Here is a 27,174-nt window from a genome sequence, read left to right as displayed (position 1 = left end):
GCGCATGGAAATGCCATTTACCTTCCCGCCGGAGCAGTACCTATTTATCTACTTGCACTTTGACATGCTTTCGAAGTGCTAGGTGGGCAGGAGCAGGGACCGAGCAACAGGAGCTCACCCCGTCGCGGGGATTTGAACCGCCGACCTTCTGATCGGTAAGTCCTAGGCTCTGGGGTTTAACCCACAGCGCCACCCACATCCCAAACATGCATAGGATTGTGCTATAAAAATCTGAAGCAGGCGGCAATCTGGAGCACTCTCAGTATTGTCTGATTGCAAGAACATATGTGAATACAAAAAAAAAATACATCTGATTTTATTCTGTAACAATGGCCATCGTCATTCTTGGGTCCAAGACCCTTGATATCTTTCTTCTCCCTCCCTACTTTGAATAAGTGTCACTATTTCCCTACTTGTAACTCAATGAGCCCTAGACCACAGTCTGTTCTCCAGTTTTTGTGAGACTTAACTCGACAAAGCACCTTAATTAAGCATGTGTATAGCATTAAGCACGTCCTAAAGTACATCTCCATTCAGAATCAATGCTTTGATAGCTCTGTCGTTTGGAGCTATAGTTTCTCCTCTTCATGCAACTGCTGTGTGACTCATGCAGAAAAATCGAGGGTGTAAAATTCAAACATTGCTAACTGTTGACCACAACAGGCCCAGTTAGATGTGGGTATCTGGCAGAGTGTTGACAAAACCTTCAAATAAGAAGCTAGTATGATTATTGTTTTAGCATAAGAATGCTGCTTGTTGCAAATTAAATCCTGGCACTTACACAACAGATGGCATGTACCCATCTTCAGCCGTATAGTAGCATCCCAAGTGTAGCAAAGCCAAAGCTGGCATTAAACTAGCTGCTGTAGTGATGAGAAAGCATTAATAGCGTTAGCATCAATCAAGCAGAGGAATCGGAATGAACAGACGCTGGCCACTTGGATTCCTGAAACATTTTTGCAGTAATTGTACTTCTCTTGCCCTTAGCAATTAAGAAGTTCGGAAGAAGTGTGCGTGTTCATGAATGCATGAGGGGAAGAGTGAAATTGAATTACAAAAATGGTAAATTAATATAAACGTTTTAGTTGGAAGGAAAAAATATGAATATTAAAAAGGCTGACATATAAAGGATTTCTGAATTAAAATACATTGGGGTTAGCTTACAGTTATTTGACAGTGAAACTGGATGGATTCGATCTGGAAAATTGCCTTTGAAATCTCTGAAAAACTGTACTGAGAACGTGAATAAAATTACTGTTATCCAATTTATGTGGTATCAGTATTGAAGTACTGCCAAGTAAAATAAGCATGGCGTTAATGTCTGGATAGGATCCAGATTGTACAATTGATAATATTACCTATCCTCCCAATATAGAGACATATAAATGTCATGTTCTGGTTTCAGAAGAGACTAAGCAAGGATCCCATTCTATTTGTGGGACTTTACAATAGGATAATTTCATTTTGACTCTTTAAAATTCCTCCTGTAATTTCATTGTATTATTGCTTCCAACTCTGCTTCCTGCTCTAGTTTCTATGATAATATTGCTTGATTGTATAGAATGATGAGCATCTCTTTTTGGTTGCTTGAAAGCTGCATTTGCTCTCCAGGATCTTAAGGGCTCCTGCAGATGACCCATTTATTCAGCATTCATCCTGATTGCTTGCGCAAAGTTTACATGGTGGTTAGACTTTGCCTTGAGTTTATTGAGCATTCATTCTGATTTGTTTATAGGGTGGCTAGATGACAATGAGCATTCATCCAAATTTGCTTGCGGGTGTTGATACATCTTCCTGTTTTCTTTCACCTCAAAGTTTTCTATGTGCTTCCCCATTGCTTTCCTAATTGCAGAAAGTTGGGGGAGGGGGTTTAAGTGAGATTTGTTGTACTAGGACAACAGAGGACTTTAATCCACTTTAACTGCACAAATGTGATGTTTCAGTTTCCACCTGAATTTCCTCCCACAAAATAATGACTAGCCTGGAGGCCCCCTACAATAACCTTGCTCGTAATATTTACCTCTGCAAATATGGCAGCAGGGAAATGGCTCTGTAAATCAGGGGTCAGCAAACTACAGTCCAATTGCCCTCAGGATCCGGCCCATGGACAGTCCATGGATTGGCAATTCTGTTCATTATTTTTTCCCATTAATTTTTTTCCCCAGCGCCACCATTCCCCCCCATGCCATTCCCCCCTCCCTCCTCCTGGCTTCTCCTTGCCCTTCTCCCCGCCCTGCGTAGTGGAGGAAGGGGGCTGGCTGAGCACCATTTTGGGCAGCGCCCCTCCGGAGCCAGCCAGCCCTTTCAGGCCGCTCATCCCTCCACCGCCATCGCCAACCTCTGCCACTCACAAGTGCAGGCACAGGAGCCGCAGGTGGGAGAGGCGCTGTGCTCTGCCAACCGCAGCTCCTGTGCCTGCCCTTGCGAGTGGCAGAGGCTGGCGGCGGCAGAGGAGGGACGAGTGGCCCGAAAGGGCTGCTTTGGGGCCACTCGTGTGTCCCCCCGCCGCCGCTGCCAGCAGCTCCATAGGTAGGCAGGGGGAAGGGAGGGACTGGGACTGGGGGGGGAGAGGGGGAGTGAGAGAAGCCCTCCACCATGTGTGCGATCCAGCCCGCCACAAGGTCTGGGGGCGGTGAACCAGCCCCCTCCCAAAAAAGTTTGCTGACCCCCCGCTATAAATCATTGGGGGGGACATGTTATGAGAAATTACTCTCATTGGTTCTTGGTCACCAAACCATTTCCTGTTATTTCCCCTATTAGGAAACTGTCGGGGAGCCCTTCTTCCTCCTGCTCTGTGCAATCAAGCAACAGATCAACAAAGGCTCCATAGATGCCATCACTGGAAAAGCCAGGTATACTCTCAATGAAGAATGGCTATTGAGAGAGAATATTGAAGCAAAGCCAAGGGTAAGAGATTCCTGCTCTTCAGTGAAAAGGATTTGTTTGTGTCATGGCTATATTTGAAAGTTGAGTCATCCAGATCAGTTTTAGCTCTTTTAATGGGGTGAGGCAGTGTGCCCTATTTCTAGACATATTGGGCATTTGGGGAACGAGAACTGGAGGAGAGGGGCAGTACTAAATAAAGAAATTGTCTTTTGTGTCAGTGGATGAGACCAACAACTATATCCTGTAAATAGACCAAAATCAATGGGTTCAGTAAGTCTCAAGAACATTGAGGTTGACAAGTCAAGAGATCCATAGGAAGGCTTGTGCGTATCAGATAGCTTTGTTTTCAGATTCACTGTCAAAATTGTTTCATTCTCCATGTAAAGTTACCACCCTTGTGCTAGCATATATTACACTTGGAAAAGTACATATGGAAGTATATCTTATTTTAAAACATCTGGATACTAAGATCTTCAAAGCAGAGAATATATGGAGGCCATTGAGAATTCCATCTGATTGGCTGATGTTCAGGATATGTTGGGGGGGGGATTAATAAGCCATTATCAAAAAGGAGTGTCACATTTTTCAGCTTCTGGCAAAGCACGGACTTCGCTGAAAGGTTGCTGGTTGTAAAGCGGAGTCCACGGCGTGAAGGCTTTTACGCAGGGTGTTACAGAAGTCGTGCTGAAAAGTGATGCTGTAAAATGCCTCTTGTGGGACTAACTCGTACAAAGAATGTAGAATCTCAGGGAATATGTTAACTACAACCCTGACAGTAAATGCAGTAGACAGACCTTTGCAAAGTCCAAACCAAGCTCTGCTTTTGATTACGATAGCATAAATCTGAAGGAGCTCTCCCAGAATCAGTGGGGTTCACTCAAGAGCTGTGCTGGTGTAAAAATGAGAACAGGTTTTTGGTTGGGTGTCCTTTGTTGCCTTGCTGTAGGTTCACATTACCAACTGATTTATAATTTATGATGCAGAGCTAAGGAGGTTAGCAGCAGGGCTTTTGGCATTAACTTTCTCTTTGCAGAGATAACTCCGTAAGAACAAATTGGGAAAGTGCTGTTGACTCTTTGTTTACAAGTAAGTGAAACTTAAGCGAATGCACAATTCCCAGATGATAGTAAATAAAAGTCCCTGCAAGGATAACATCAGTGTTAACCAAACTGTGGGTAAACCTGGTTATTTTTAAAAAGAAAAAGAAAAAAACACATTAAACTTTTAAGTTCCATTGCTTACCATTCACAAAGCAAACTCTGATCCTAGAAATAGGCATAATTCAAACTCTGTAATGGTGCAATAAGCGACAGTGGCATCCTGTAAGCAAGGGAATGGTTCAGATACACTTGCTATCCTGTCTGTTGCAAACATATTATAAAAGGCTGCTATCAAATTCAGATGGGGATAAATTCACTTCATCTTCCATTTAAAGGCAAACTTTCCTAATTCTTTCAAAACAAAACGCAAGCCTAAATTCACACTCTTCGAAAGCCGCACTTCTCCAAATTTTGCAATGCAATTCTTTAGCCAAATAATATGTTCAAAAATGCTTATACCAGGGTAAGTCAGCATAAAAATGCACATGCATACTAAATGCCAATACACAATTTAGGGGAAACTCCTTTGCAAAAATGCATACAAAAACTATGTATGTTAAGAAAAATCCACACTAAAATGCTTATGAATTTTCATGAACATTTTTTTTAAATTGCAAATGTGGAGAACTGAATTTAAGATTGGAAAAATGAGACAAACCAAAATTAATAGATCTATCAAACATGGATGGCTCATTCTATGCTGTCAAAATGCTTTTGTGAAAGTACATGAATGCTCTACCATTGAATGACAGCTCCTCACCACATGATGAAGAACTCATGATTCCTTCTTCTACAAATCTTGAATTTGGAACTTGTATGCTGAGTTGTCTAGTCCTTATATTATGACAAAACGCTGTCAAATAGCCCCATGCTGCACTTTGAAGTCCTGAAAGGCAGGGCTTCAAAGTGCAGCATTACCTCATGTCACTGTTCATCATTGTACAGTAGGTTAACCAGCTGCCACTCTACTATACCTATTGATTCACTGGCACTCAGTCTCCTCCTGTGACAAAGTGAGTGCATGGGGGAAAATTGCAACAGTCACTTTTCCTACTCCCAGCTTAAGATAGTTTCTGCTTTTCAGGGTTTGGGTTCATAGACAGGACAATTCTGGGGAAGCTTAGACTGTACTCTCTCATGGTCTCATAGTTCTTTGAATAATATGGTCAATTTCAATCTATGAGACTGTAAATCAGCACTTTTCGCTAGCTTTAATATTCATCTCTTTTTAGTACAGTGCTTATGGTGTGCCAAGATTTTTTCCCTCCACTTATAGCTCACAGGCTTTTTACGTCTTTTAACTTGTGCAAATCACCTCATACTGTAAGCAACCATCTTTCTCCACAGAATCTTAATGTGTCTTTCCAAGGCTGTGGGATGGATTCACTGAGTGTTCGGGTCATGGATACAGACACTCTCAGCCAGGTTAAAGAGAAGATACTTGAAGCCTTTTGCAAGAATATTCCATATTCCCAGTGGCCTAGAGTAGAAGATGTTGATCTTGGTAAACCATTTTTTTTCCTGTTCAGAAATATCTGTCATTATCTTTAGCATGCAAATGCTCATCATGTGCAAGTATAATGTTAAACATGGAACACCTATATTCCGTATATTAACTGTTGTTGAACTGTGGTGCCTTAGGAACATTGTGAATTGATTTTTTAAAAAATAATAACCTGCTACTAAGATCAAGTCCCAAGTTGAATACTTGCCTAGTAAACATCTTTTGGAAGCCCACCCTGTTCATCAGGAATGAACATTGATACAGAATGAACGTTACTTCCGTGTTTGTTTTGTTTTGTTTATATCGCAACATTTATATACCACTTGATTGTAATAAAACCTCAAAACAGTTGCATATTTTGCATATGAGCAGAACCTGAAAAATTCAGGACCCTTTCTCATTGATCACTTGCTTTCCCCTGGGTCTGACTTAACATCTCTCAGACACAACATAACAATGCATTTTGAATATGGTGAAGCTCACAGGAATCGTGGTGGTTTCCCTTCCGGGTCACAAAAAAATCAGGATACAATTGTAATTGAATTACCCACTGGGGAGAAAGTGCCACAGTTGAAACCAGAACAAAATGAGTGGGAACAGAAGGTAAAATCCGCTCCCCATGAAAAGGTGTTAGCTTTGTTTACATTATCTTTCTAAAGCTGTGATCCATAATTCCAAATCTGCTGAACTTACTTCCATACAAATGTATTCGAAATGAGCTATTAGTTAAGTGAATTTTCTCACTTTTTTTTTAAAAAAAGCCCAGATTATTGGAGATCAGGTGTGTGCTTCTACTTTACATCCAGATTACTTTATTTTCTTTACACACTGTGTGTTGTACTTGAACAGGTTTTTTATTCACAGTGTGAGAGATACATGACATCAGAATGAAATGCCGTAATCATTTTCTTACCTGTTTGGCATACCCTTGTAAGATTTCCCACAATAGGTACTTAAAAGGTCTGTGTATTTGAGTTTCATGGCACAAGTGCCCCCAAAGAGCCGCAGAGCTCGACACCAAAACACCTGTGTCCCTTGTCAAACGTGACACAAAAAGGAAACACTCTGTGTTCTTGCCAGCACATGCTGTGTTCAGAGAGGGTTTCCACTTGTCCCATTTTCTTTATATTTAGAATGGTTTGCCACAAGCACTGACAGCTACATCCTCCGGGACCTCGATGACACTTCAGTGATGGAGGATGGCAGGAAGAAACTGAACACGCTAGCACATTATAAGGTAAGAAGTGTGAATGCTCCGTGAACTTCCCTTCCTTTGGGCCTGCCTTTCCTCGGGGAGATGCCACAATTTGCTTTCTAAGCAGAATTAGCAAAAGAAAGCAGGAAGGTTGCCATAACTCCATAAGAGCTTCCGGGGAACAGACATCTGCCCTGGCGAGAAACTCGTTAATATTGCAACACATCGAGACTAATTAAACACTCTTCATGCGAAACAAGTTAGTGCTGGGGGGGAAGCTTCTTTTTCCCAATGGCTGCTATCCATCCTAATTAAAATCATACCATTCCTCTTTGTTGCTGAGAGTGGTGTCAGAGTTCCCATTGGTCTCTTATGGGAGCATGGTTTTCCCCCCCCCTTCCTTTCTTCTTTTGAGGAAATAATTTCATTTGAAGTTAAAGTCGAGGAATTTAAGTGTGTATTCAAAGGACTACTACGGATGTGCTTGGGCTTGGGGAAGCAATATAACACCAGCAGCGTGGTATTGTGGAGCTAGACCCTTGTCGTCTCATTATGACGCACACACGACCCAAATCATATGGATGGCTACATATGTGAACCAGTCCTGGGACTGTGATTGTTCCACCACAGTGTTTGGAGTAATTTCCATCAAGGAACCCACATGCAGAATGTCATCATAACAAAAAAAAAAAAACTTTTGTGTCTTCTGCTGCAAGGATCTGTAAACTGGTTATTATATGTCTATCATCTCTTGTTAATGGGTCTTTCGTGAAAAATCCTCGCATGTTTTTTATTGTTCTGATGTAATATTTTCCACAAGCAATTCTTCTGAAAACTCAAAACGGTGCATGCAGTGCCATCTCATACAGGTTTAATCGGAAGTCGGCCCCACTCTGTCCATTGGGACTTGCTCCCTTCATAAGTGTGTTCAGGATTGCGGGCTCCAGAATGCATCTTGATCAGGATTCCTGTTGCATTTCATTCATTTGTCCCTGCAGTAATCTTCAGATTTCTTATCAGTATGCAGACTTGCAGGCTTCTGTGTGCTCGCTCACATCACAATAAATTTGTTGCAGTGTTATCAGGAAAGAGGGGAAATCTTGAAATTCATGGTCCATCTGTCTACCTATTTTCTATTGGTCTATCGATTTATTTATTTTGTATTCCCCTCACTCACAGATCCCTGAAGGTGCCTCCCTAGCTATGAGCTTAACTGATAAGAAAGATACTACTTTAAGTAGAGGTAAGCTACTACTTTTTTCCTAATGAATTATGCCTTTTGAAGGGAAGGGGTTCCTTCACAAGTTGCAGACTGAAGCCAGGATTAGGGTGCCTTTCATATTGCTACTTAGAGACCAAACTGCATGCAACTCTCAGTCACTTGTGTCCAAACCCCCCCCCCCCAAATTGTTGGGATGTTTTGTGTTTTCTTTTACAAAATGGACCATATACTACCATGTTTCACATGTAGTTTGATTCCTCAGTTGTATTTAGTATGTTTTATCAAACTAGAGCTACCATCTTTTGAAAATAATAATTTCAACAGATATAAAAGCATAATAAAACATCAAACATTTAAAACTTCCCTCTACAGGGCTGCCTTCAGATGTCTTCTAAAAGTTGTATTGTTATTTATCTCCTTGACATCTGATGGGAGGGTGCTCCACATGCGAAGGTTTTTGCTATAAGGTTTACCAAGCAAAGCATTCTTGATACTAATTGTTCATTAGAAACATGTTTTGTTTTTAAAAATTATAATAGTGACAGGTGAGGGCCACCCACTCCAATTTTCATGGGGACTACAGTACACTAGGATGATAAGTCTAGCCCCTCCCTCCCTAGCCACAATCCTGGCAAAAATCACCCACACTGCCGTTAGCCATAGGATAAAAGCTCCAGTTGGTGCCAACACTCTAATCGCTAGGCCAACCTAGTCTTCTTAGATTTTTGTGTGTTTGTTCATTTACTATCATTGCTCCAGCAAAACAGAAAGTTGAAGGCAGGGCTATGAGGTTTTGTACCTCATAACTCACAGGCGTTGGGAAAACCCAATAGAAACATCACTCCTGTGCAGACTCCATCTGCATATCTGCTGTAATAATGTAATGATAGTATCTCATATGATCTACCTTCCCAACATCTATTCACATTGTTCCAGGTGTGTTTTCTCCAGGGAGGGAAGAAGCTAAAGGAAGCAGTGCTTTTTCTACTTTGACTCTGAGAGTAAAAGGAATTCGCTGCAGTAAAAACGGTTGGAAATGGACCATACAATTTCACCAGTGTTGCCATTGCCTGATTTTTAAATCTGAAAGTTCACCAAACCTTCTGGACCCTTCCTCCCAGAAACAATTTTGGATTCCTGAACCCCAGGTTTCATTTTAGTAGTCCATCCTAGTGCTGTTGCACCTGTGGCAGAATTCAAAAGCATTTCCTCCCAATCCTCCCTTTGAAAGCTCATGCCACAGTAAGCCCATTAGTCTCTAAGGAGTAACAGTGCTCTTTGGGTATTTTCACATGTGAGGCTTACAGTGGTCCTTGCTTCAGTTGGATTTGTAATACAAATCCTTCACTGGTTACTCACATTACAAATTTACTCCACTTTCTGTTCTGCATTAAAGATATAAGAAAAGAAATTGGGGGGAGGCACAAATTACCGTATTTTTCGCCCTATAGGACGCACCGGCCCATAGGACGCACCTAGATTTGGGGGGGGGGAATAAAGGGGGGGAATTATTTTTTTTCCCCAGGTGCGGGGCTGGGGCGGGGGAAGTCCGAGCTTCCCCCGCCCCCAGCCCCCAGAACGGGACGCAGCTTTGGTATCGCTCTGGGAGCTTGCGGGGCTGGGGGAGGGGGAAGCCCGAGCTTCCCCCGCCCCCAGAACGGGACCCAGAGCCATGCCGAAGGAGCGATGGGGAGGAGCAGGCTTCTCCCCCCCCCCGCCAGCCTTCTAACCAAGTTGGGGGACAGCGGGAAAGACGCACTGCGCCTCTCCCACTGTCCCCTTAGTTTGTGGGGCTGGTGGTGGGGCTCTCCAGGCTTCAGCGAAAGCCTGCATTCGCCCCATAGGACGCACACACATTTCCCCTTCATTTTTGGAGGGGGGAAAGTGCGTCCTATAGGGCGAAAAATACGGTAAGCCTCACTTGTGAAGTTGTTCTTTGTTTTTTTCCAGTTCAAGGTGAAAGCAATTTAATGATACTATGAAAAATTTCTACAGCTTAAAAGTAATCAACCCATCATGATATTACTTTGTTATAACTGGGACTTAGCAAGATTCACATCCCTATCTCAATCATAGTGATTAAGCTACAGTAATTTATGTTGTTGAATAATACCATTCATCTGAAAGCCTTCAACGTCCACCACAGAACTGAGTAGGATTGATGGCTAGACAAAGAGACAGAAAAGCAGAGCGGAGACACTTAGTGCCCTGTTCCCTGCAGTGCATGACATTCTCTGAATGGCAGCCAGCAACCGGAGAGAGAGAAATGGGTGTCCAAACAGCAGCAAGCAGTATTTTGGCAAGGCTGGCGGGGGTGGGGACGCACCGAGGCCTGGAGCTGCCCATAAATACTTTGGTCATCATCAGACTGGATGTTATGAGGTCATCCTCTTCCCTGTTGCTAAATAGGCTTGTTTGTTGACCTTTGTCCTTGAATGGCTGTCATCTTCTACTTCAACGCATCAGCTGCCAATCTCCGCCCACTCCAGACACCGGGCAGAATGGCTTTTAGCTGGGTAAGTGGCCGACCGGTAGGCAGATCAAGTTTTCAGCAGTCACAATGGCCACTTTCAGAGCGAAGCTGACAAATAAAACGATGATGAAAAGAATTGAAGGTCACCGAGGAAGAGGAAAACACTACTTATTCTGCGCTATTTTGCTTTTCACTGGAAAATGAGGTCTTATAAAAGAGGGAAAGAGTCTGGAGAGGAGAGGGAAGTAGTCCCTACAGTGCAACCCCACACATACCTACTCAAAACCTCAACCCTATTGAGTTCAGTGGGACTTAATTCACAGATAACGCTTAAAGATTGCAGCCTTCTGTTACAGCAGCCTCCTCTTGTAGCAAATACAGTGGTGCCAATTCACTATAGAGATTTCAGTTTGTCCAGGTCTAATTCTCTACCACTCTATTCAAGGAACTGGCATGTGTTCCGTGATGAGGGAACAAAGGCCAAATAATGCCAGGCATGGATGTAGCCTAGCAATTGGAGAGCAGGGCTGGAAGCCAGTATCTTCTGTATTTCCTTCTCGGTTCAGCCACTGTGTCAAGTTCTCCAGTTATAAAACGTGGATTTTACTACCAGATACTCATGTAAATGTCATCTGGGTCAGTTAATGTTTTGTTGGGGTATGGTACTTAAGTTCTGAGCACAGTTAAGTATATCATGTGTTATATTACCTCTGATTATCCTCAGCAGCAAAAACATTCCTTCTAAGGGGGAGACGGACTTGCTGTGGAAAGTAGCAAGCTAAGCCATTTTCTTTCATTTTCTCCAAAAAATATTTCTTTTTTTTTTCAGTGAAAGATCTGGACACTGAAAAATACTTTCATTTGGTAAGTTTCCTATTCCAAAATCAGTCTGGGATAATGACTCGTCCACTGTGGGTGGGCCAAAGATTTCATAGTGGGTCGTTTCCCTTTCTTTCCTCCGTAAGGAAATGTCTGTTTGGGAATTGGACCCACACACACAAGGGAAGTGTGTGTGTGTGTGTGTGTGTGTGTGTGTGTGTGTACAAATGACATGGTACGGGTAAATCACTGTTCACACACAAATCGCAACAGCTTTATGCAAACGTGTGGAAATAATTACTTAACCGGAATGGTTTGATAGGAGGGTGGGTGGGTGGCTGGTCTGGTCCAGTGAAATTTGCCAAGTGTGTTTGTTATGAAACAAACCTCCACCTTTCCTTCCCCCACCTCACATCAGTTTAGCAATGTACAATGAAAGGGCAGTAATGCTGCACATAGTTTATTGTCAAAGACAAATCTAGGAATGTTTTCCATATGTGCAGCATATGCCGACTGATGCATTTGTCAGCTGGCCAGCTTGTTGGCCCAGGATCAGACCCACCAAGGGGGGTGCGTTTGAGACCCTTGTGGTTCCTGCATTGTTTGTGTAATAAGATAATAATTGAACACACGTTATGTTTGGCAGGGAGAAGGGGAGAACTCAATTTTTCATCTTAATCTCAGCCATAATCTTGCATATATTTCTAATGTATTTTACCTTTATGATGACTGCCAATTACCAGAAGGGAAAGGGAACATTGTGTCTGGTGATGTTTTAGACAGCTGAATTCATTGCAAACTGAATCTGTGGCAAAATCATTCATTCATTAAGGTGGAGGGCGGTGGAAAGGAATCAAGCAGCACAGCTGGCAAACAGTACAATTGGTGTTTTCTCATATATATATATTGTTCCAGTACTCATAATATGCATAATATGAATTGTCTGGTTTATAGCATGGGCTAACAGTCTTTTTTTCTTCTAACACAAATGCTTTATTAGCAGCATTTATTTCAAAACATTCATTTTAACCGTGTATAATCCTGTCTTTCTGCAATTGTTCAGGTCCTTCCCACAGATGACCTGAATGAGAGTAAGAAATCTCATCGACAGAGTCACAGAAAAAAAGTCCTCCCTGAAATCTACCTGACCAGATTGCTGTCCACAAAGGTAGGATACACTTTGGCTGTGCTGAGTGTGAAGAATGGTGACTGTCACTGGTGTGAATCAGCACAAATTAAACTCTTGAAGAAGCATCCCGTCTCTGGCTTTTGATGACCAATACCCAGAATAGCCAAATTCATTCATCAAAAATGGACAGAATGCTTATAGTGGGATTCTGGGCATGAGTATTCAAAAAATAAACAAATGAGAGGTTACTCCCAGCTAATATGCATAGGACTGCAGCCTACAATGGAGCCTACTTCTGAATAAACAAGTTTAGGATTGTACAGCTAGTTTACCAACTCAGATTAGCAGGCCTTAAAGATCCTTTACTTAGAATGCTTTATTAATGGGGAGAGGATTATGGTTATTTCCTTGCAGGGCCCTCAAAGTGGAACCACACAGAATATGCCAGTGCGGCTTAGTTACTGGGACTACATCTGTATTTTGTACCTCATAATATTATGTTTTATTGTAACTGCTTTGAGGGCCTGGGCAAAAAGGGAAATCCCAACAGCCAGTTGGTTTAGGTGAATGCACTTCAGGAGTATGACAGGGTGTGGCTTGAATTGGAGAAAATGGTGCTTAAGCCTTCCTTGCTGCTTTCCCTCTATAATTCACACTCGCTCAGCCACCTTTCCATCAAGGGTTTCAAGATACTAATTTGTGAAGTTTGTTCTTTTTTTAAAAAAAAAAAAACCCCAAAAGAATGGCTTATAAATTTTGAATAAATAAAAATAATTGTGATAGTGAAAATCAGCGGTTGAGGGAAAGGAAGGGCAACCCACCCCTCTCCGCTTCACACTCCTCTCTGCTTCAAATCAGCTCCTTGAAAAGTATGTTTGTTGATTAGAAGTGAGGATTACATGGAATCAGGGAATTGTTGGAAGGGACCGTGATGGTCCTCCTGCAATGTATGTCATAGTAATGTGTGTAACACATAGTTAGGCCCTCCACATACTTACAAATGACTTAACATAACGATATATGGATTGGGCAGGCAGGTTAGTAAAGAAAAAAGGTATGTGGATACTTGCAAGGCTGGACTAAAACATGAGAGAAAAGCTTAATTTGCTGTTTCTTACTAACTTACATTATTCACAGTGTAGTTCTCAAAATCCCGGTGACACAAGTGGTGCTTTCAAGCACTCCCATGTCATTAATTCTGCTTCTTGTTTTGTTGCTTAAATGGGACCTGAACACTATGGGAAATATGACGGTAGTTCTTAAAGTCCGCAAGGTGTCAGATATGTTGGGGTGTCAGATAAAGTGCTAAACCTCAACGGAGTCTGAGGCAGCCTAGGAGTGCCTGATGCAGCAGTGGAGAAGAACAGTCCAGTTTGCATTGAGAAACTCGACTTACAACATCAGACCATTGCTCTTAACAGACTTGGACACAGAGCTTGGCTTTAAGCCAGCCTGTAATTCCAGTGCTTTGTGATTCATAATTGGAGGAGAGATCATAAGAGTTGCCAGGGGTCTGTAGCTTTTCCCACTGTTTACCACACAGAACAATCACAGATGTGCTCTTGGATTCCAGCAACAGAGAAGGAGATTCTCCGTGCCAAGAGAGATTAAATGCAAACTAAAGCTAATTATATCACAGTGCACAGAATTAACCCGTCCTCCATTCCAGGCTCTTATTTTTGCCTCATTCTTCAATCGTTCTATAGCAAGATTTCTTCAATTTAGTTTTAAAAGGAAATAGTCATATCTCATCAACATCTTTGCCACCACAGTTGCCGCTTTCTTAAACCAACTTGAATATTCTTCTTTTTCGAGGGCACACTACAAAAATTCCTGGATGACTTATTCAAAGCCATTCTGAGTTTCCGAGATGACAAACCTCCTCTAGCTATCAAGTATTTCTTTGATTTCCTGGAAGAGCAAGCAGAAAAGAGAGGGATCTCTGACCCAGACACATTGCACATTTGGAAAACAAACAGGTTGGGAAAAGAATTTTCAATCCTTTTGCCTTGAATGAACACATACTTCTAAAAAAACCTTGTATTTCAAAATAACCATGGCTTATATTATTTATCACTAGAATTATTAATAAGAATATGCAGTGAGGGGGCTGGAATACTTAAGTGTCCAGACCCAGAAAGATTGAGGAGGGGAGGGCATGGAGTAAATCATACTAAGCAGGCAACAGACATTTTATGTGTGCAACATCTGAGGTGCAAGACAGCCTGATCGGAATAAATAAACAAAAGGGGAGAACTTCCTGTAATTATAAGTATGCTTATGGTTGAGCACATCTCGTTGATTTCCATTGTAGTTTCTCAGGAGACAGCATATACAGAAAAGGAAATGGCGGGAAATGGCAAGGGAACAGAAAATAGCTTCAGGTCTGCTCAGCAGTGGAACGTATATCCTCCTCAGAGAATATTAAAGAGATGCCTTTCAAGTTGTCGCAGGGGAAACAACCATTCCAGCTCAAAAATAAATCAAAATTGAGTGTCAGCAAGTTTTCATATAAATATAGGCTACCACAAATATTTGTGCAAATGCAGAGAGCTCTACAGATTCACTATATTTGAGGACAACTGTAAACAGACTTGTCAAAGCTGAAGAACAGACTCTGTTGGTTTATAAGTAACATAACCCATTTGGTAGTGATCAATGGGGTTCTCTCCCATTCCCCAATTAGTTATACAGTATCTCTCCTAAATAAGTAGGTACTCATAGCAAAGCTCTTCAGGAGCAGATACACCCGTGTTAGTAGTTTGGGCTGAAAAGCCAAGGGTTTAATGACCCATAGCACCCTATATGCGTGAAGGGAGGAGTATTCAATGAATCTTGTGCTCCTTCTCTCCATTCCACAGCAGTTTCATTCCACGTCATTTTCTGAGCAGTAATGGAAATAACTGTCAGCAGATAAATAACCTGTGTTTTCATAAACACAGAAAAATTAGAATCCAGAATGAAAGCATGACGGTCAGATGATATCATGCATCAATCTAGAACCCTGCTGCACTATTCGGATTCAGCAGTTTATATTTTAATACTCCTATAGACCTAAGTTGTTTCCATCACGCTGTAATGGAGAGATGAGAGAATGATAACCATTTACATCTATTTTGCAGCCTACCTCTGAGGTTTTGGGTCAACATTCTGAAGAACCCCCAGTTTGTTTTTGACATCGACAAAACGGACCACATAGATGCCTGCCTTTCTGTAATAGCCCAGGCCTTTATCGATGCCTGCTCCATCTCTGACCTGCAATTGGGCAAGGTACATTACTGCCAATAAGGACAACTTTTTCCTTTGCTTTCTTCACAAATATTTCCTTTCTGTTTGTCTTGCAATGCAGCTAGTGTCGGCTTAGCCAAGAATACTAGGGGGATGAATCTGGCCAGTGTGGACAGCCGACAAAATGAGAATTATATGATGGCACTTTAAGCTTTCTTCCATTTCATTGTTATTAAATGTAGCTGTGTCAGATGTGCTATCAGTACAGCAGTGCTAATGGCACAAATCACTCATGATAAATTGTCCGGCTCATACCGCTCAGATGAATTGCCATCCAGACATTTTAAACACTTTTTGAGTGATCAGCTCCTGCAGCAGACAGGTCAGCTTTGTCACTGAAAGACCTGAGACCTGTTGTGGGGTAAAAAGCAGTGGAGCTGCATGGCCATTGGCAGCCTGGAATTTGAGACTGTTTCAGCAAGTACATGTAAGGGCACAATCCTGCCATAGGTTCCTGCCAATGGGGCAACTCAAAAATAGATTGTAGCTTAGAAGAGTAAACATGGATCAACCCCTTTTCAGGCTTCTTGCTCAGCCTGGGATAAGAGAGCAGGTTTGGCAGCTACACCGTTTGGGAGTGTTCCTGGATAAACAGGTGGTTGTGTCCAGGAGTTCCTTTTGCTCATCTTTGGTTTGCTAACTATAGACTATTCTGTCAGTCAGTCAGTGAGACTATATTGTGGAAGGGTGTTTTTGCCACAGTTACACATGCATATGTCTCTTAAAGATTAAGCTACTATATTGCCCTTGAATAGTGTCCGGGAGCTTCCATTGGTGCAAAATGCAAAAGTGTTGCTGACAGGAGCCCAGTCTTTTGACCATAGAGCAATGATATCCTATTTGCTTCCTGGCCCAAGCTGAGGGTGCTGCCTTGTGCAGTATGGGACCAGAATATCTGAAAGATCACCTGAACCTATCAGCACAGTACAGTCATCTGAAGATGCCACGTTGTAACACATGGAGGTAACGGGGACTTTTCCATGGCAACTCTTAGACTATGGTACCCAGAAATCCCAGCATTGTATGCCAGTTTGTGCATTGGAAGTGGCAGACCTTGTTTAAGTGTGATATTTCTGGTATTCCAAGGTCATCTCAACATTTTGTCGTTTGAACAGGCAACACTAAAAGTGGGGTTTCAGGTTGAAGTGTTGGCTTAAAATTATTTCCACTCCATTGAAATAAAAAGCATTACAGTTTGATGTGGCAAACTGTCTTTTTTTGTGCCAGATTCCTTGCAGAGGTTGTGACAAAAATGAAGCTCTCTTTGTTAGGATGATTGATACTTTGTGCTAAAGACACTTTTAACAGTCATGGCACCCTTTTGGAAATCTCCTGTTTGCCTCCTACCGGCCTAAATTCTTTCACAAAGCTAAGTCAGTGGCAGGAAAAGGAAGATCCCCCAAGGTGAGAGACTGGGAAAAGAACGGGAAGCTCCCAGGTAAGAGCTGGGAGGGTCCACCACTCTGTGTGTGACAAGGGCTAAGCGCTACCTTTGAGACAGGACTCTGTATTTTCTTTTTGTTTTTATTTAGCTTAGTTTCCCTAATTGTATTATTTAAAAAAAAATCTTATGGGGGGGAGAGATAAGGCAGAAGCAGTAATTTGGGAATCAATATATATCATACCAATGCTAAATCTCTTGGAAATAAGGGGTGGGGAAAACAAATGTACTCCACTCTCTCCTTGTTTCGTGTCTAAGTAGGTAGATGTTATGTACCATATTCTAATGGAGTCCAGGAAGCTTCCTAACCACAGGAAGCCTGGTGCTGATTTATGGGATGCATCTCTGAGTTTTACAACCATTAATTATAACAAAGGCCTGTTTGGCATTGTTCCACATTTTAGCCAGAAGAGAACCAAATGGGACCATTTTGTATATGTACTTCCTTTATATGCTCAGCAGTGGGCTTTGATCCTCTCATTTTTTAATACTTCATCATCTCTTTTTTGTGACTTACACTGTTTTGTCCTTGAGTAGTCAAGAGAGTGTCCCCATTTTCCTAGAGAGACTGCCTGACCAATTGGCTCATGTTTTAAATGGAGCTTAGTGTCCAGTTAAGCAGATTGATAGCTCGCAGAATCCAGGCTGGAATAGACTCAAAAGTCTCTAGGCTCTTTTAGAGATTCTTCCTATATATTCTTCTCAGGCCTTATGACTGTAATAATAAATGATCGTTCTGGTGGTGGTGGAACGGATTTAGACCACCGTTTATTCATGAGAGATTCTTACATGGTTATGAAGGAAACCATCAACAATAGGACCCATGCAGCAGGAAACCCCTCTTTGTGTATGTGCCATGTTTAGCTGAGGATATCTGCAAAACAGGTTATAGTGCAAAAGTTTGAGGCTAAAGCATGGTAATGCAGTAATGATATAGATATTCTGATATTCTGATAGCTCACTTGTCCTGTTCCAGGAGGAGAGAGTTGCAAGCTGTGCAGTCAGGACACAAAACTGTATCATGGGAACTCATAAGGCCATATACTACTTGGCACAGACTTTATCCTGCTAGAACTGGCTCATATAAATATATATTTTTAGGAGCAAGCTTCAGGAGCAAGATCAATCTCTAAAGCAGACGGTGTGTGTGTGTGTGTGTGTGTGTGTGTGTGTGTGTGTGTTATATTCTCTTTATGACTCTGCTGAGTTTGGTGTTGACATTTGAAACTTTCTAGCATAAATAAATTTTATTAGGGAATGTTGTAAATCACATACGTCTCAATGCTGGCCCGTCTGCCGTGAATGCGCAGCAGAGCTGCGGTGCAGAGAGGGCCCATGCAAGCCACTGCAGCTGAGCATTCCCCTCTGCACATTGGGAACTGCTTCGCCCAGAGAGATTAACACGAGGTGACATTGTAATGAGATGTGTCGGTTGTGTATGTTTGGGTTTCTGAACATTTTTGCATCTGTTATGAAACATCTACAGTTTTTCCTTGTCAAACCCTAAGTCAGGACAGAAAACGGGTCGGCTGGGGTCAGACAGCAGATGGAAATGGTTTCAAAGAATACAACAGCATAAAAGGCTGCATTGTGGAGTAAAGTGGGGGAAATAAACCCCATGCATCAAAATACAGTGACATGTGTTTATAATACGTCATTATTTTCCTGGACCCAGTTCTCCCCACCCCAATGATTTAAAAGCTGCTAACTTCAGTCAAGTACCTCACTAGACTTATCTAAAGGATCCTGACCCCTCATTTCATGGGGTCTTAAAGTTCTTTTCTTTCTTTTTTTAATCCACAGTAAGTAGGGACACTGGTGGATTGAGCTAAGAAACAGAGTTGGAGACTGATGCGGCTGGTCAGTTTTTAATGTGGGCAGCTTCACTTGCATTTTTACAGATCTGACTAAGGAAGTGTAAATGCCCTTACTCCTCCTTGCAGTATTGGCAAATAATGAGAGGCAAACCCAGTTTCTGTGCAATGTTGGCAATATGTTGATAACATAAGCTCTTTAGCCCTTCCACATGAAGCTTCTGGTGGCTCTTCTAGAAATCGGATAGCTTTGGCATTTGCTGTTGCAGGTACGCATGTCAGCAAATGATCCTGGTTAATTATATGTATTACACACTGCAATATACATGCACAGTTACATTGTGTTTACCAATACAGTGGTTTCAATGGGTTTTTATCCAGTGAAGCCATCCCACTAGCACACTGGGACTTCCCCCGTGTCTCCCCAGTCACACACACACAATCGACTCTGGAGGATTGGAGGAACTTCCAAAACAGACTCGGGGAGGGCAGAGAGGGAGGCATGCAAGGAGAGGAAGTCTTGTTGTGCAGGTGAAAATCATTGAGCTAACAGGAGGACTTTGTTGGATACAACCCCATGCCTTGAATGTGCTGTTGCATGTCTCTGTTTTAAATGGCAAGGTGCATATAATTTTCTTCCTTAAGGTTGTATATTACGTTCTTAAACTGATGCCAATATTATGCCCACTAAGGATCACATAGCAAGGGAACTAATCATTGTCAATGAAATAACAATGGATTCTTCCTGTTCTTCTCTCTCTAGGACTCGCCTACAAATAAACTGCTGTACGCCAAGGAGATTCCGGAGTATAGAAAAATAGTGCAGAGGTATTACAAACAGATCCATGACATGCCACCTCTCAGTGAACAGGAAATGAATGCACACTTGGCAGAGGAATCCAGGGTAAGAAATCAGCTCCGCCACTCAGAGCAATGGCTTATGACATCAGCATCCCATATTGTGGGAGCAAATGTTTTTAGTCATGTCCAATATATAGAACATTGACTTCAAATCTATATAAAGATATTTTTAAGTTCTGTAGCCAAAAGATGCTAAGTGATATTATTTAGAGTAACATGGAGGATCAAACAAATCCATGCATGAGCCAAAGCAAGTATAAATCAAGGGATTGACCTTGGTTTCATTTTTTCCTCCTGCAACTCTGAAGTTATGTATGTCACATATTAATTAACTAACTTAGAAGAGAACCAGAGTTCAAATATGCTGATGTTAGCTTACAGCGCAATGAAATCCAAGTACCATTTTAGTGTAATTGATTTCCGTCAAACAGGATGGATATCATTTTGTGTATGTTGATTAATAGTCTTCCCCTGTTTGTTTTATCCTTTATGAAGAAATATCGGAATGAGTTTAACACCAATGTTGCCATGACTGAAATTTACAAATATGCCAAGAGATACCGCAGTCAGGTAAGCATCTTTCTTCGCTGTTTCCCCTTTTAGTTGCCAATTCACATGACCTTGTGCTGTTGACCCAGGTTGAATGCAAACAGGCTCTGTTTGCATGGATGGTTGAAACAGTCGTATGAAATTTCAACACGTGCCCTCTGCACTGAAGCTTTACTGCAAGTCTAGATCCTTGTTCTTCAGTGCATGGTATTAGCAAGTCACTGACAACCAGCTATCAGAAAGATTTTTCTTATTGTGTCACTGATGCAGACCCAAGGTGGAGAACCAATTTGAGCCCAAGTGCTGAATTCAGATTTGGCCAACCTTCTACAGCACACATTGAAGTGGTGGGACAGGGGTAAATCTCAAAAGAAAAAGAAAAAGCACATACTTTTATTTCCCCTCTCCCCATTGTCACAAACACGTGCACCAGGCATGCAGGCCCACTGCGCACTCTCCCTTTCTGTGTCTCTCACACACATGCTGGCAGCCACACACTTTCACAACACAGGCACACAATCATCCATGCATACACAAGTGTTCAGCTTTTCCAGCCCTCTCCAGGCCATGGGATGGGAGTATCTCGAAAGATCTGTAAAGAGCAAGCAGAGGGATTTTATCTCCCGTTCTGAGCTCCTAAGCATGGCAGTGCTAAGTTCAGAGATAAGAATACAAGGCAGCATTTATCTACCCACAGCTTCCAGTCAATGCCAGGGTGGATCATAGAACTGTAGAGTTGGAATGTATCCCGAGGGTCATCTAGTCCAGCATTTCCCAACCTTGGGCCTCCAGCTGTTTTTGGACTACAACTCCCATAATCCTCAGCTAGCAAGACCAGTGGCCAGGGATGATGGGAATTGTAGTTCGAAAACAGCTGGAGGCCCAAGGTTGGGAAACACTGATCTAGTCCAACCCCCTGCAATGCAGGAATCACAACATGTGATGTGGCCTGTGGCTCCTCCATTTGGCCCACAAGGCCATTTCTGCCAAGCCACACCCACCTCAGTACTGGGAAAGCTGGCCTTGTGGGGGAGCCACAGGCCAGAGGTTCCCCATCCCTGCTCTAGATGCACAGTGAAGCCAGCCATATGACTGATTCACAAACTTAGTCCAGATACAGTAAGGCCATATCTCAGCATGCATTAATCAACTCTAAAAGGAGTTAATGACTTTTAATAATTCGTCTAGTGGATTGCAGCTCTAAAACAAAGAAGGCCGCAGGAAGCAGACCTTGCTCAGGCTTCCAGCTTTTGTGATTCTGTGCTGTGCCCTTAGGGTCCTAAACATTAGGTGAAGGTGCTGAATTTATATTGCAGAGCTTGTTGTTGTTGTTGCTAATTTTTCTAGCAGACCTGTGTTACTGCTGGTTAAAAAACAACAACCAACCAACCATTGTCAAGCACTTTGCTTCAAATGCCAGCTTTTTTCTTTCTTAAACATCCACAAATGGGTTTTTAAAGGACAATGGAGCTCCCACACACACAAAAATAAACCTAGTGTAATTAGAACACTTCTTAAATTAAAACCTTACTACCACCAGCTGAAATTTCCATCCAGTTGCGATTCCTGCACATCAGGATTTCATAGCAAAGGTTGAGATATGTGATCAAAACTTTATCCAAAACCGGGAGATGTTGTTTTTATTCAGTTAAAAGCACACAACTGTTCAGCTGTGTACCAGAGAGTTATAATTTTATAGCATTTGTATCTAAGCACACCTGCTGTTGCTATGTTATTTGAACAATGACAAGGTTGGGCAGTGTGCAGGGTGACAATTTTGCCATCTTCCCACATTAAGAAGCCAAATGAGTAGAGAGCCCAAATCCCACTTGGGTTAGTGTTTGGGAAGTGGTTTGCTAGGTCCCTGTCCCTTTTTATGATATGATATATGATATGATATATGATATGATATATGATATGATATATGATATGATATGATATGATATGATATGATATGATATGATATGATATGATGATATATGATATGATATACTGGCACAATTTTCTGAACTTTGTCATAAATTATATGAAGACATCAGAGACAACATTTAAAGATAAAACAAATTCATTCAGGAAATTGTATAATCCAAAAAATGAGAAGCAATCCGTACAAACAGAATGTCAAGCACAATGATGACAGATGAGATTCATTGTGGATGTGAAACATATTGCACCTTGGAACAAGTAATTCTAATTATGTTTAGAAACAAACAGATCCTGGTGTTATTCTAACTGCTCAGGAGATAACCTTACTTGTCACAATGTTAAATGGCCATTAACCCACCAACTCAGAGAAACAGCAAACCCAAAGTTGCAAGTCCAGTGTATTGAAGAAAGTCGTATTAGGGACATGTTTAGCAGTTACTTATTCACAAAGTTTAGTGGGTTTTGAGGGAATGATACCTCAAGAAGACACTGTATTATGTGGATATTAAAAACAACAAGCCTATCTTACAAGTCAATTAGGGCCAAAGCAATTTAATATGCAGTGATTTAAAATATTAGTATTTCAAACATATTGGGTAGAATTCTGGTAAGGAGTCTGCCAGCAGAAGCCCTGCACAAGGACTTCCACTTGTGCAATGGCACTGTTCTTCCCTGCTCCCTCCCATGCACCCCACAATTGGCTTGCAGGAGTCAGAAGAACCCCCAGAACAGCGGGCGGGGGGAGAGAGAAGGGGTTGTTTAGTCTCGCAAGCTGAAATGCTTGCCCTGACAGAAGGCTTGCATTAGTGAGACGTTGAATTCCTCCCTTGCCTAAGAGAGGTCATGCAAATTAATAATGCAAAACAATTGTATTGAACAAGTAAAACATGGTGTAGCTTTTCTACAAAATTAGTAATAAGCATAAAATGTTTGGCGGACAGGGGGGTTTTATTAAGTCACTTAACTCACACACCTATGATTCAGTTACTAAATGTATTCACTTATCATTGGCAAGAATCTGTATATCGCAATATGGGTGAAAGCTATGAGAACTACAGTACGAGGATGAAATTCAAATGCTTTGGGTGAAATCCATTAGTCATTCTCAGAGTAGACCCAGTGAAAGCAATTTATTTTAGTGGGTCTCCTCTGAGTGTGACTGTCATTGGCGACGCAATACATCCAGGATTTGTAGAATCACAGTTTTCCATTACTTCTAGGAAACTGTGGTTTATGCTCTAATACAGGCATTCAAACCAGGGTTACAAACCCTGGTTTGCAATCAAGTGGCAGTATGCTGTTCACAAAATAGCGAGACAAGAGGCTGAGCTTAAACCGAGAACAATAGCTCTGTTACACAACACCCTTTCATAAAGAGCAAAGTATTTAGGAATTAGGGTGGTAAATGATGGAGAATTGAAATGATGGGAAATGTTGCCGTGGGAGAGGAGGGAATAGATGGACTTAAACAGATGTGTGATTTAGGCTCTTGAACGACATGAAATTATTTGGCAGGGAAACCATTATTTGTTGGAAGTCCTGGAACACTTTCCGGAGGATTAGCCCCATTAAACTCAGCGGCGCTTGCTCCTGAGTAGATATGCCTGGGATTGCACTGGCGGAATGCAAGGATCTCAAACCCTGCAATCTCAAATCTTGGTGTTGTTGTTTTTCTTTCTTTCAATCCCTCTTCCCACAGATAGTGAATGCGCTGGACTCCAACCCCACGACGAGGCGCACGCAGCTGCAGCACAAATTTGAGCAAGTGATTGCACTCATGGAAGACAACATTTACGAATGCTGCAGCGAGGCATAGGTGGCAACCTGGACTTTGCTCCACGTCTAGAAGTGGCCTTCTCTACAGTGCACTGTCCTTTAGGGAACACCTTTTCAAAGTATCTGTGTGTGTCAATATGCAGCCTGTTGTATGTATGTGATGATAAAGAAACCAACTTGATGGTGCATCTGTCTGGCCAGCCTCCTTGAACCATCAGGCGACGGGAGGGTTTGGCCACCAAACAGCTTGAAATCCCTTCTGTGATCTGCACTGCACAGCACCCATAATTTATTTGATCTTTCAGACAGAGGCACAATACTTGCGCCGCCAAATGTAGTAGCTCCTTCTGAAGAGCTCCTACTCGTATTCAAAGTGGCCGTCTTTCCTTTCATTCATTTTCCCAGAGAGACTCTTGTAAACCAGAGCTCAGGGTATGGAAACAGTGCTGAGCTGGTTTGGAGAAAAGCAGAGAGACGTCTCGGGAAACACTGAATGAAGGTTTCAAAAGGCCCTTGGAGCAACAGGGGGACTCCCCAGCCCCTGCAAAACAGTGCCCCCTCTCCCTTCTGTGTACTTTAAATATCAGGGAACCCATTTACTGTACACAGCCTGCTGCATTAGATGTATTTTGTGCCTTTTATTTTTGTACTGTACATGCATAACCACATCTTCATCCGAGGCTGAAAAGAGGTGGGGAACTCACAGGCTAGACAATGCAGTTGCTTCCTAAGTAGTCATGAGACATGTGAAAGCACTTTATCCCCCAAACGGAAGTGGCTGTTACCTTGCTGGAGGGATCATTATTGTGTAGCAGACAATGTTGAAAAAGAACAAATCAGTGCAGCTGTTCCCGCTTCCCAAAGCTTCCCAGATGTTTATGCACACTGAACTGCAGTCGACAAATTCCCCTCTAAATGCCCATCTGTCTCCAGGAATAATTTTTCCCTAGAAGGAGAAAAATACATATATATACATACTTCGGGGGTCAAAGGGATGCACTTCTTTCTCTTTGTTCTGCCCCCCTACAATTTTAGAGGGAATGTACAAAGCTGAACTCTTGGCTCACCATAAATCCACAATTGGCTTAACGCAAGACCACTAGTAGCTTCACAAAAGCAAAAAAAAAAAAAGAAGTGTCTGTTCCTGCTCCAACTTCATGCATAAGGTAACATCCTTTAATGCAGTATCCTATATTTGCCAGCATCATTAAAGTATCATTTGGTTTTAAACATAAAGCCCCTTAACTGTTTCCCGTATGCCTTTACACTGACTACACTAGGAAGCATTATTTTTTCTCAAATGTGAGGAAGATACACAGTAGTCCTAGCTCTATTGTCTCTTTTTCTTTCTCTCTCTCTATCTCTCTGAATTCCTCTTTAGTATAATAGGTAGCTGCCTGAAGGCAATGGCTGTTGCATACAACAAAATCCAGATTTACCGTGAGCACTGAAGCCAGCTGATGCTGCTGACAATGCCAAGGTCACAAACTGCCAAATAATGCTTTAAAAAAAAATACACTACCTCATCCACGGCAAGGTCTAAAGGGGAGTTGCCACAGTTTATGAGGCTAAGATTTGATCACTTGGGTAGGAATTGAGCAGTTTATTTTCCCCGATTGCAATATTGTTATGGGTAGTTATCCTTTGTCAAGTATATCAGAAATGCATAGTGTAGTATATTATGTGGGGAACCGACATGTCATGATGGATTTTATATATTGGTATATTAAAAGTACAGATTTTATCCAGTGCAAAAATAAAGAGGAATATAAGACATGAAAAAAAAGACAGAATTGCAGAAGATTACGCTTACTGAGGAAATCTACATCTGTTTGCTAAGAAAGTGGCTGCAGAAGAGAAACTTTAAGGATGTAGCTGGGCTACATTTAACCTAGAAAGAGATTTTTTTCCTTCAAAATTCTTTTTTTCTTTTCTTTTCTTTTTTGAACTGTGAAGAGCTGCCAGCTACACACATACAGAGAAGGCTGACTCAGGAATGTGAAAAAAGAGTCTGCTGGACCACCAGTTGTGGGGAGAAGGAGAGAGCTGAAGGAAAACAGAGACAGGGTTAGAGATTTTTTTCTAGCCCAGTCAGTGCAGACAGCTGTAATTTTGGAAAGCATCAGCACAGTTTCAGCACTTAATTGGGTTTGCAGAAAGCCACTGTCTGGACAGGCCACCAGGCCAGAGGGACCGATCTCTGTATCCCCCTCACATATTACTATATCCTGAGTGTTTGTGTGTGCGTGCGTGTGCGTGTGTGTGTGTGTGTATGCTCCAAGTAATGTGCTTGGCAGCATACGTGTATCATGGCATATGCTTTATTATTTAATTCTTTGTCCAAATATTTGCTACAACCATTGAAATGAATTGTCTACAAACTAGAATCTGAGGGTTGGTGTTGTTGCCCAGAACCCAACTCCATTGTAATATATTTTTAATTCTGTCATGTTCTTTGTGGGTGTGTTTTTCCCCTACCTGCTGTTTAATGGAAGTGGCAGAATCTTTGGTGGGAAATATCTTTGTAATAAAACAAGGTGATCAAAATGAGTGTCGGAGTGTTTCCATTCATAAAACTTTGGGAGAGGAACGAAAGTCAACTGGAATGCCATGTGTCCAGCTTCAATATGAAACTTCACTTACCCACATGATGAAAGCCACTAAAAAGTATGTGGGAATATGTCCGTTTCTAAACAGGACCCTTAAGAAGAAAAAATCCAGCTACCTGCTCCAGTCTTGAGGAAGAGGGCTTTGGGTTCTGGTAGTACAAGACTGAATTGGAAATCTCTTAAACTGTGGGCTATTGGTCTGGGTAATTGGACCAAAGCAGGATTAGGCTGGTCTCTTGCCCTCCCCTTGCCTACTTCCCTCAGTCCAGCAGAAGGGATCCTTAGAAGGCAGAGGTACCACTATCATGTGTAGAGGAATAGGCAAGCTCTGGGGCTCTCACCACCACTTGCCATGCTGTGTCTCCTTCCAGCTCCTATGCAAAAACCTGCCTAGAGGAACAGTCCTTGGTTTGATATCTCTACATCACTACATAGCAGATTCACTGATCAGTTCAGATTGCCTCTTGGGCTTCACTGTCTGCCACAACCAGGCCCTGGGAGAATCCCTTGATAATTAAATCAAGGTGTTTTTTTTCAAGCCATGAAAAAGGGAATGAAGGAAGGCACTTGATAGAGTGCCTT

The 27,174-nt window shown here is 42.0% G+C and overlaps 1 protein-coding gene across 1 annotated transcript in view; it reads left to right on the top strand.

Moving 5' to 3' along the window:
- PLXND1 (plexin D1) overlaps nucleotides 1-26,530 on the top strand; it is a 156,077-nt gene extending 129,547 nt beyond the window's left edge. The window contains exons 26-36 of the mRNA XM_083429037.1: nucleotides 2,761-2,907; nucleotides 5,334-5,490; nucleotides 6,624-6,727; nucleotides 7,865-7,928; nucleotides 11,210-11,244; nucleotides 12,263-12,367; nucleotides 14,144-14,307; nucleotides 15,451-15,598; nucleotides 19,635-19,775; nucleotides 20,228-20,302; nucleotides 23,907-26,530. Of these exons, the coding sequence (XP_083285163.1) occupies nucleotides 2,761-2,907; nucleotides 5,334-5,490; nucleotides 6,624-6,727; nucleotides 7,865-7,928; nucleotides 11,210-11,244; nucleotides 12,263-12,367; nucleotides 14,144-14,307; nucleotides 15,451-15,598; nucleotides 19,635-19,775; nucleotides 20,228-20,302; nucleotides 23,907-24,023 (1,257 nt within the window). The 3' untranslated portion in view covers nucleotides 24,024-26,530. The remainder of the gene's footprint in view (nucleotides 1-2,760; nucleotides 2,908-5,333; nucleotides 5,491-6,623; nucleotides 6,728-7,864; nucleotides 7,929-11,209; nucleotides 11,245-12,262; nucleotides 12,368-14,143; nucleotides 14,308-15,450; nucleotides 15,599-19,634; nucleotides 19,776-20,227; nucleotides 20,303-23,906) is intronic.
- The last annotated feature ends 644 nt before the right edge of the window (nucleotides 26,531-27,174 follow it).

The sequence above is a fragment of the Podarcis tiliguerta genome, assembly GCF_965153285.1.
Source record: "Podarcis tiliguerta genome assembly, chromosome: 2".
Classification (NCBI taxonomy): domain Eukaryota; kingdom Metazoa; phylum Chordata; class Lepidosauria; order Squamata; family Lacertidae; genus Podarcis; species Podarcis tiliguerta.
This window is presented reverse-complemented; position numbering and strand designations above follow the sequence as displayed.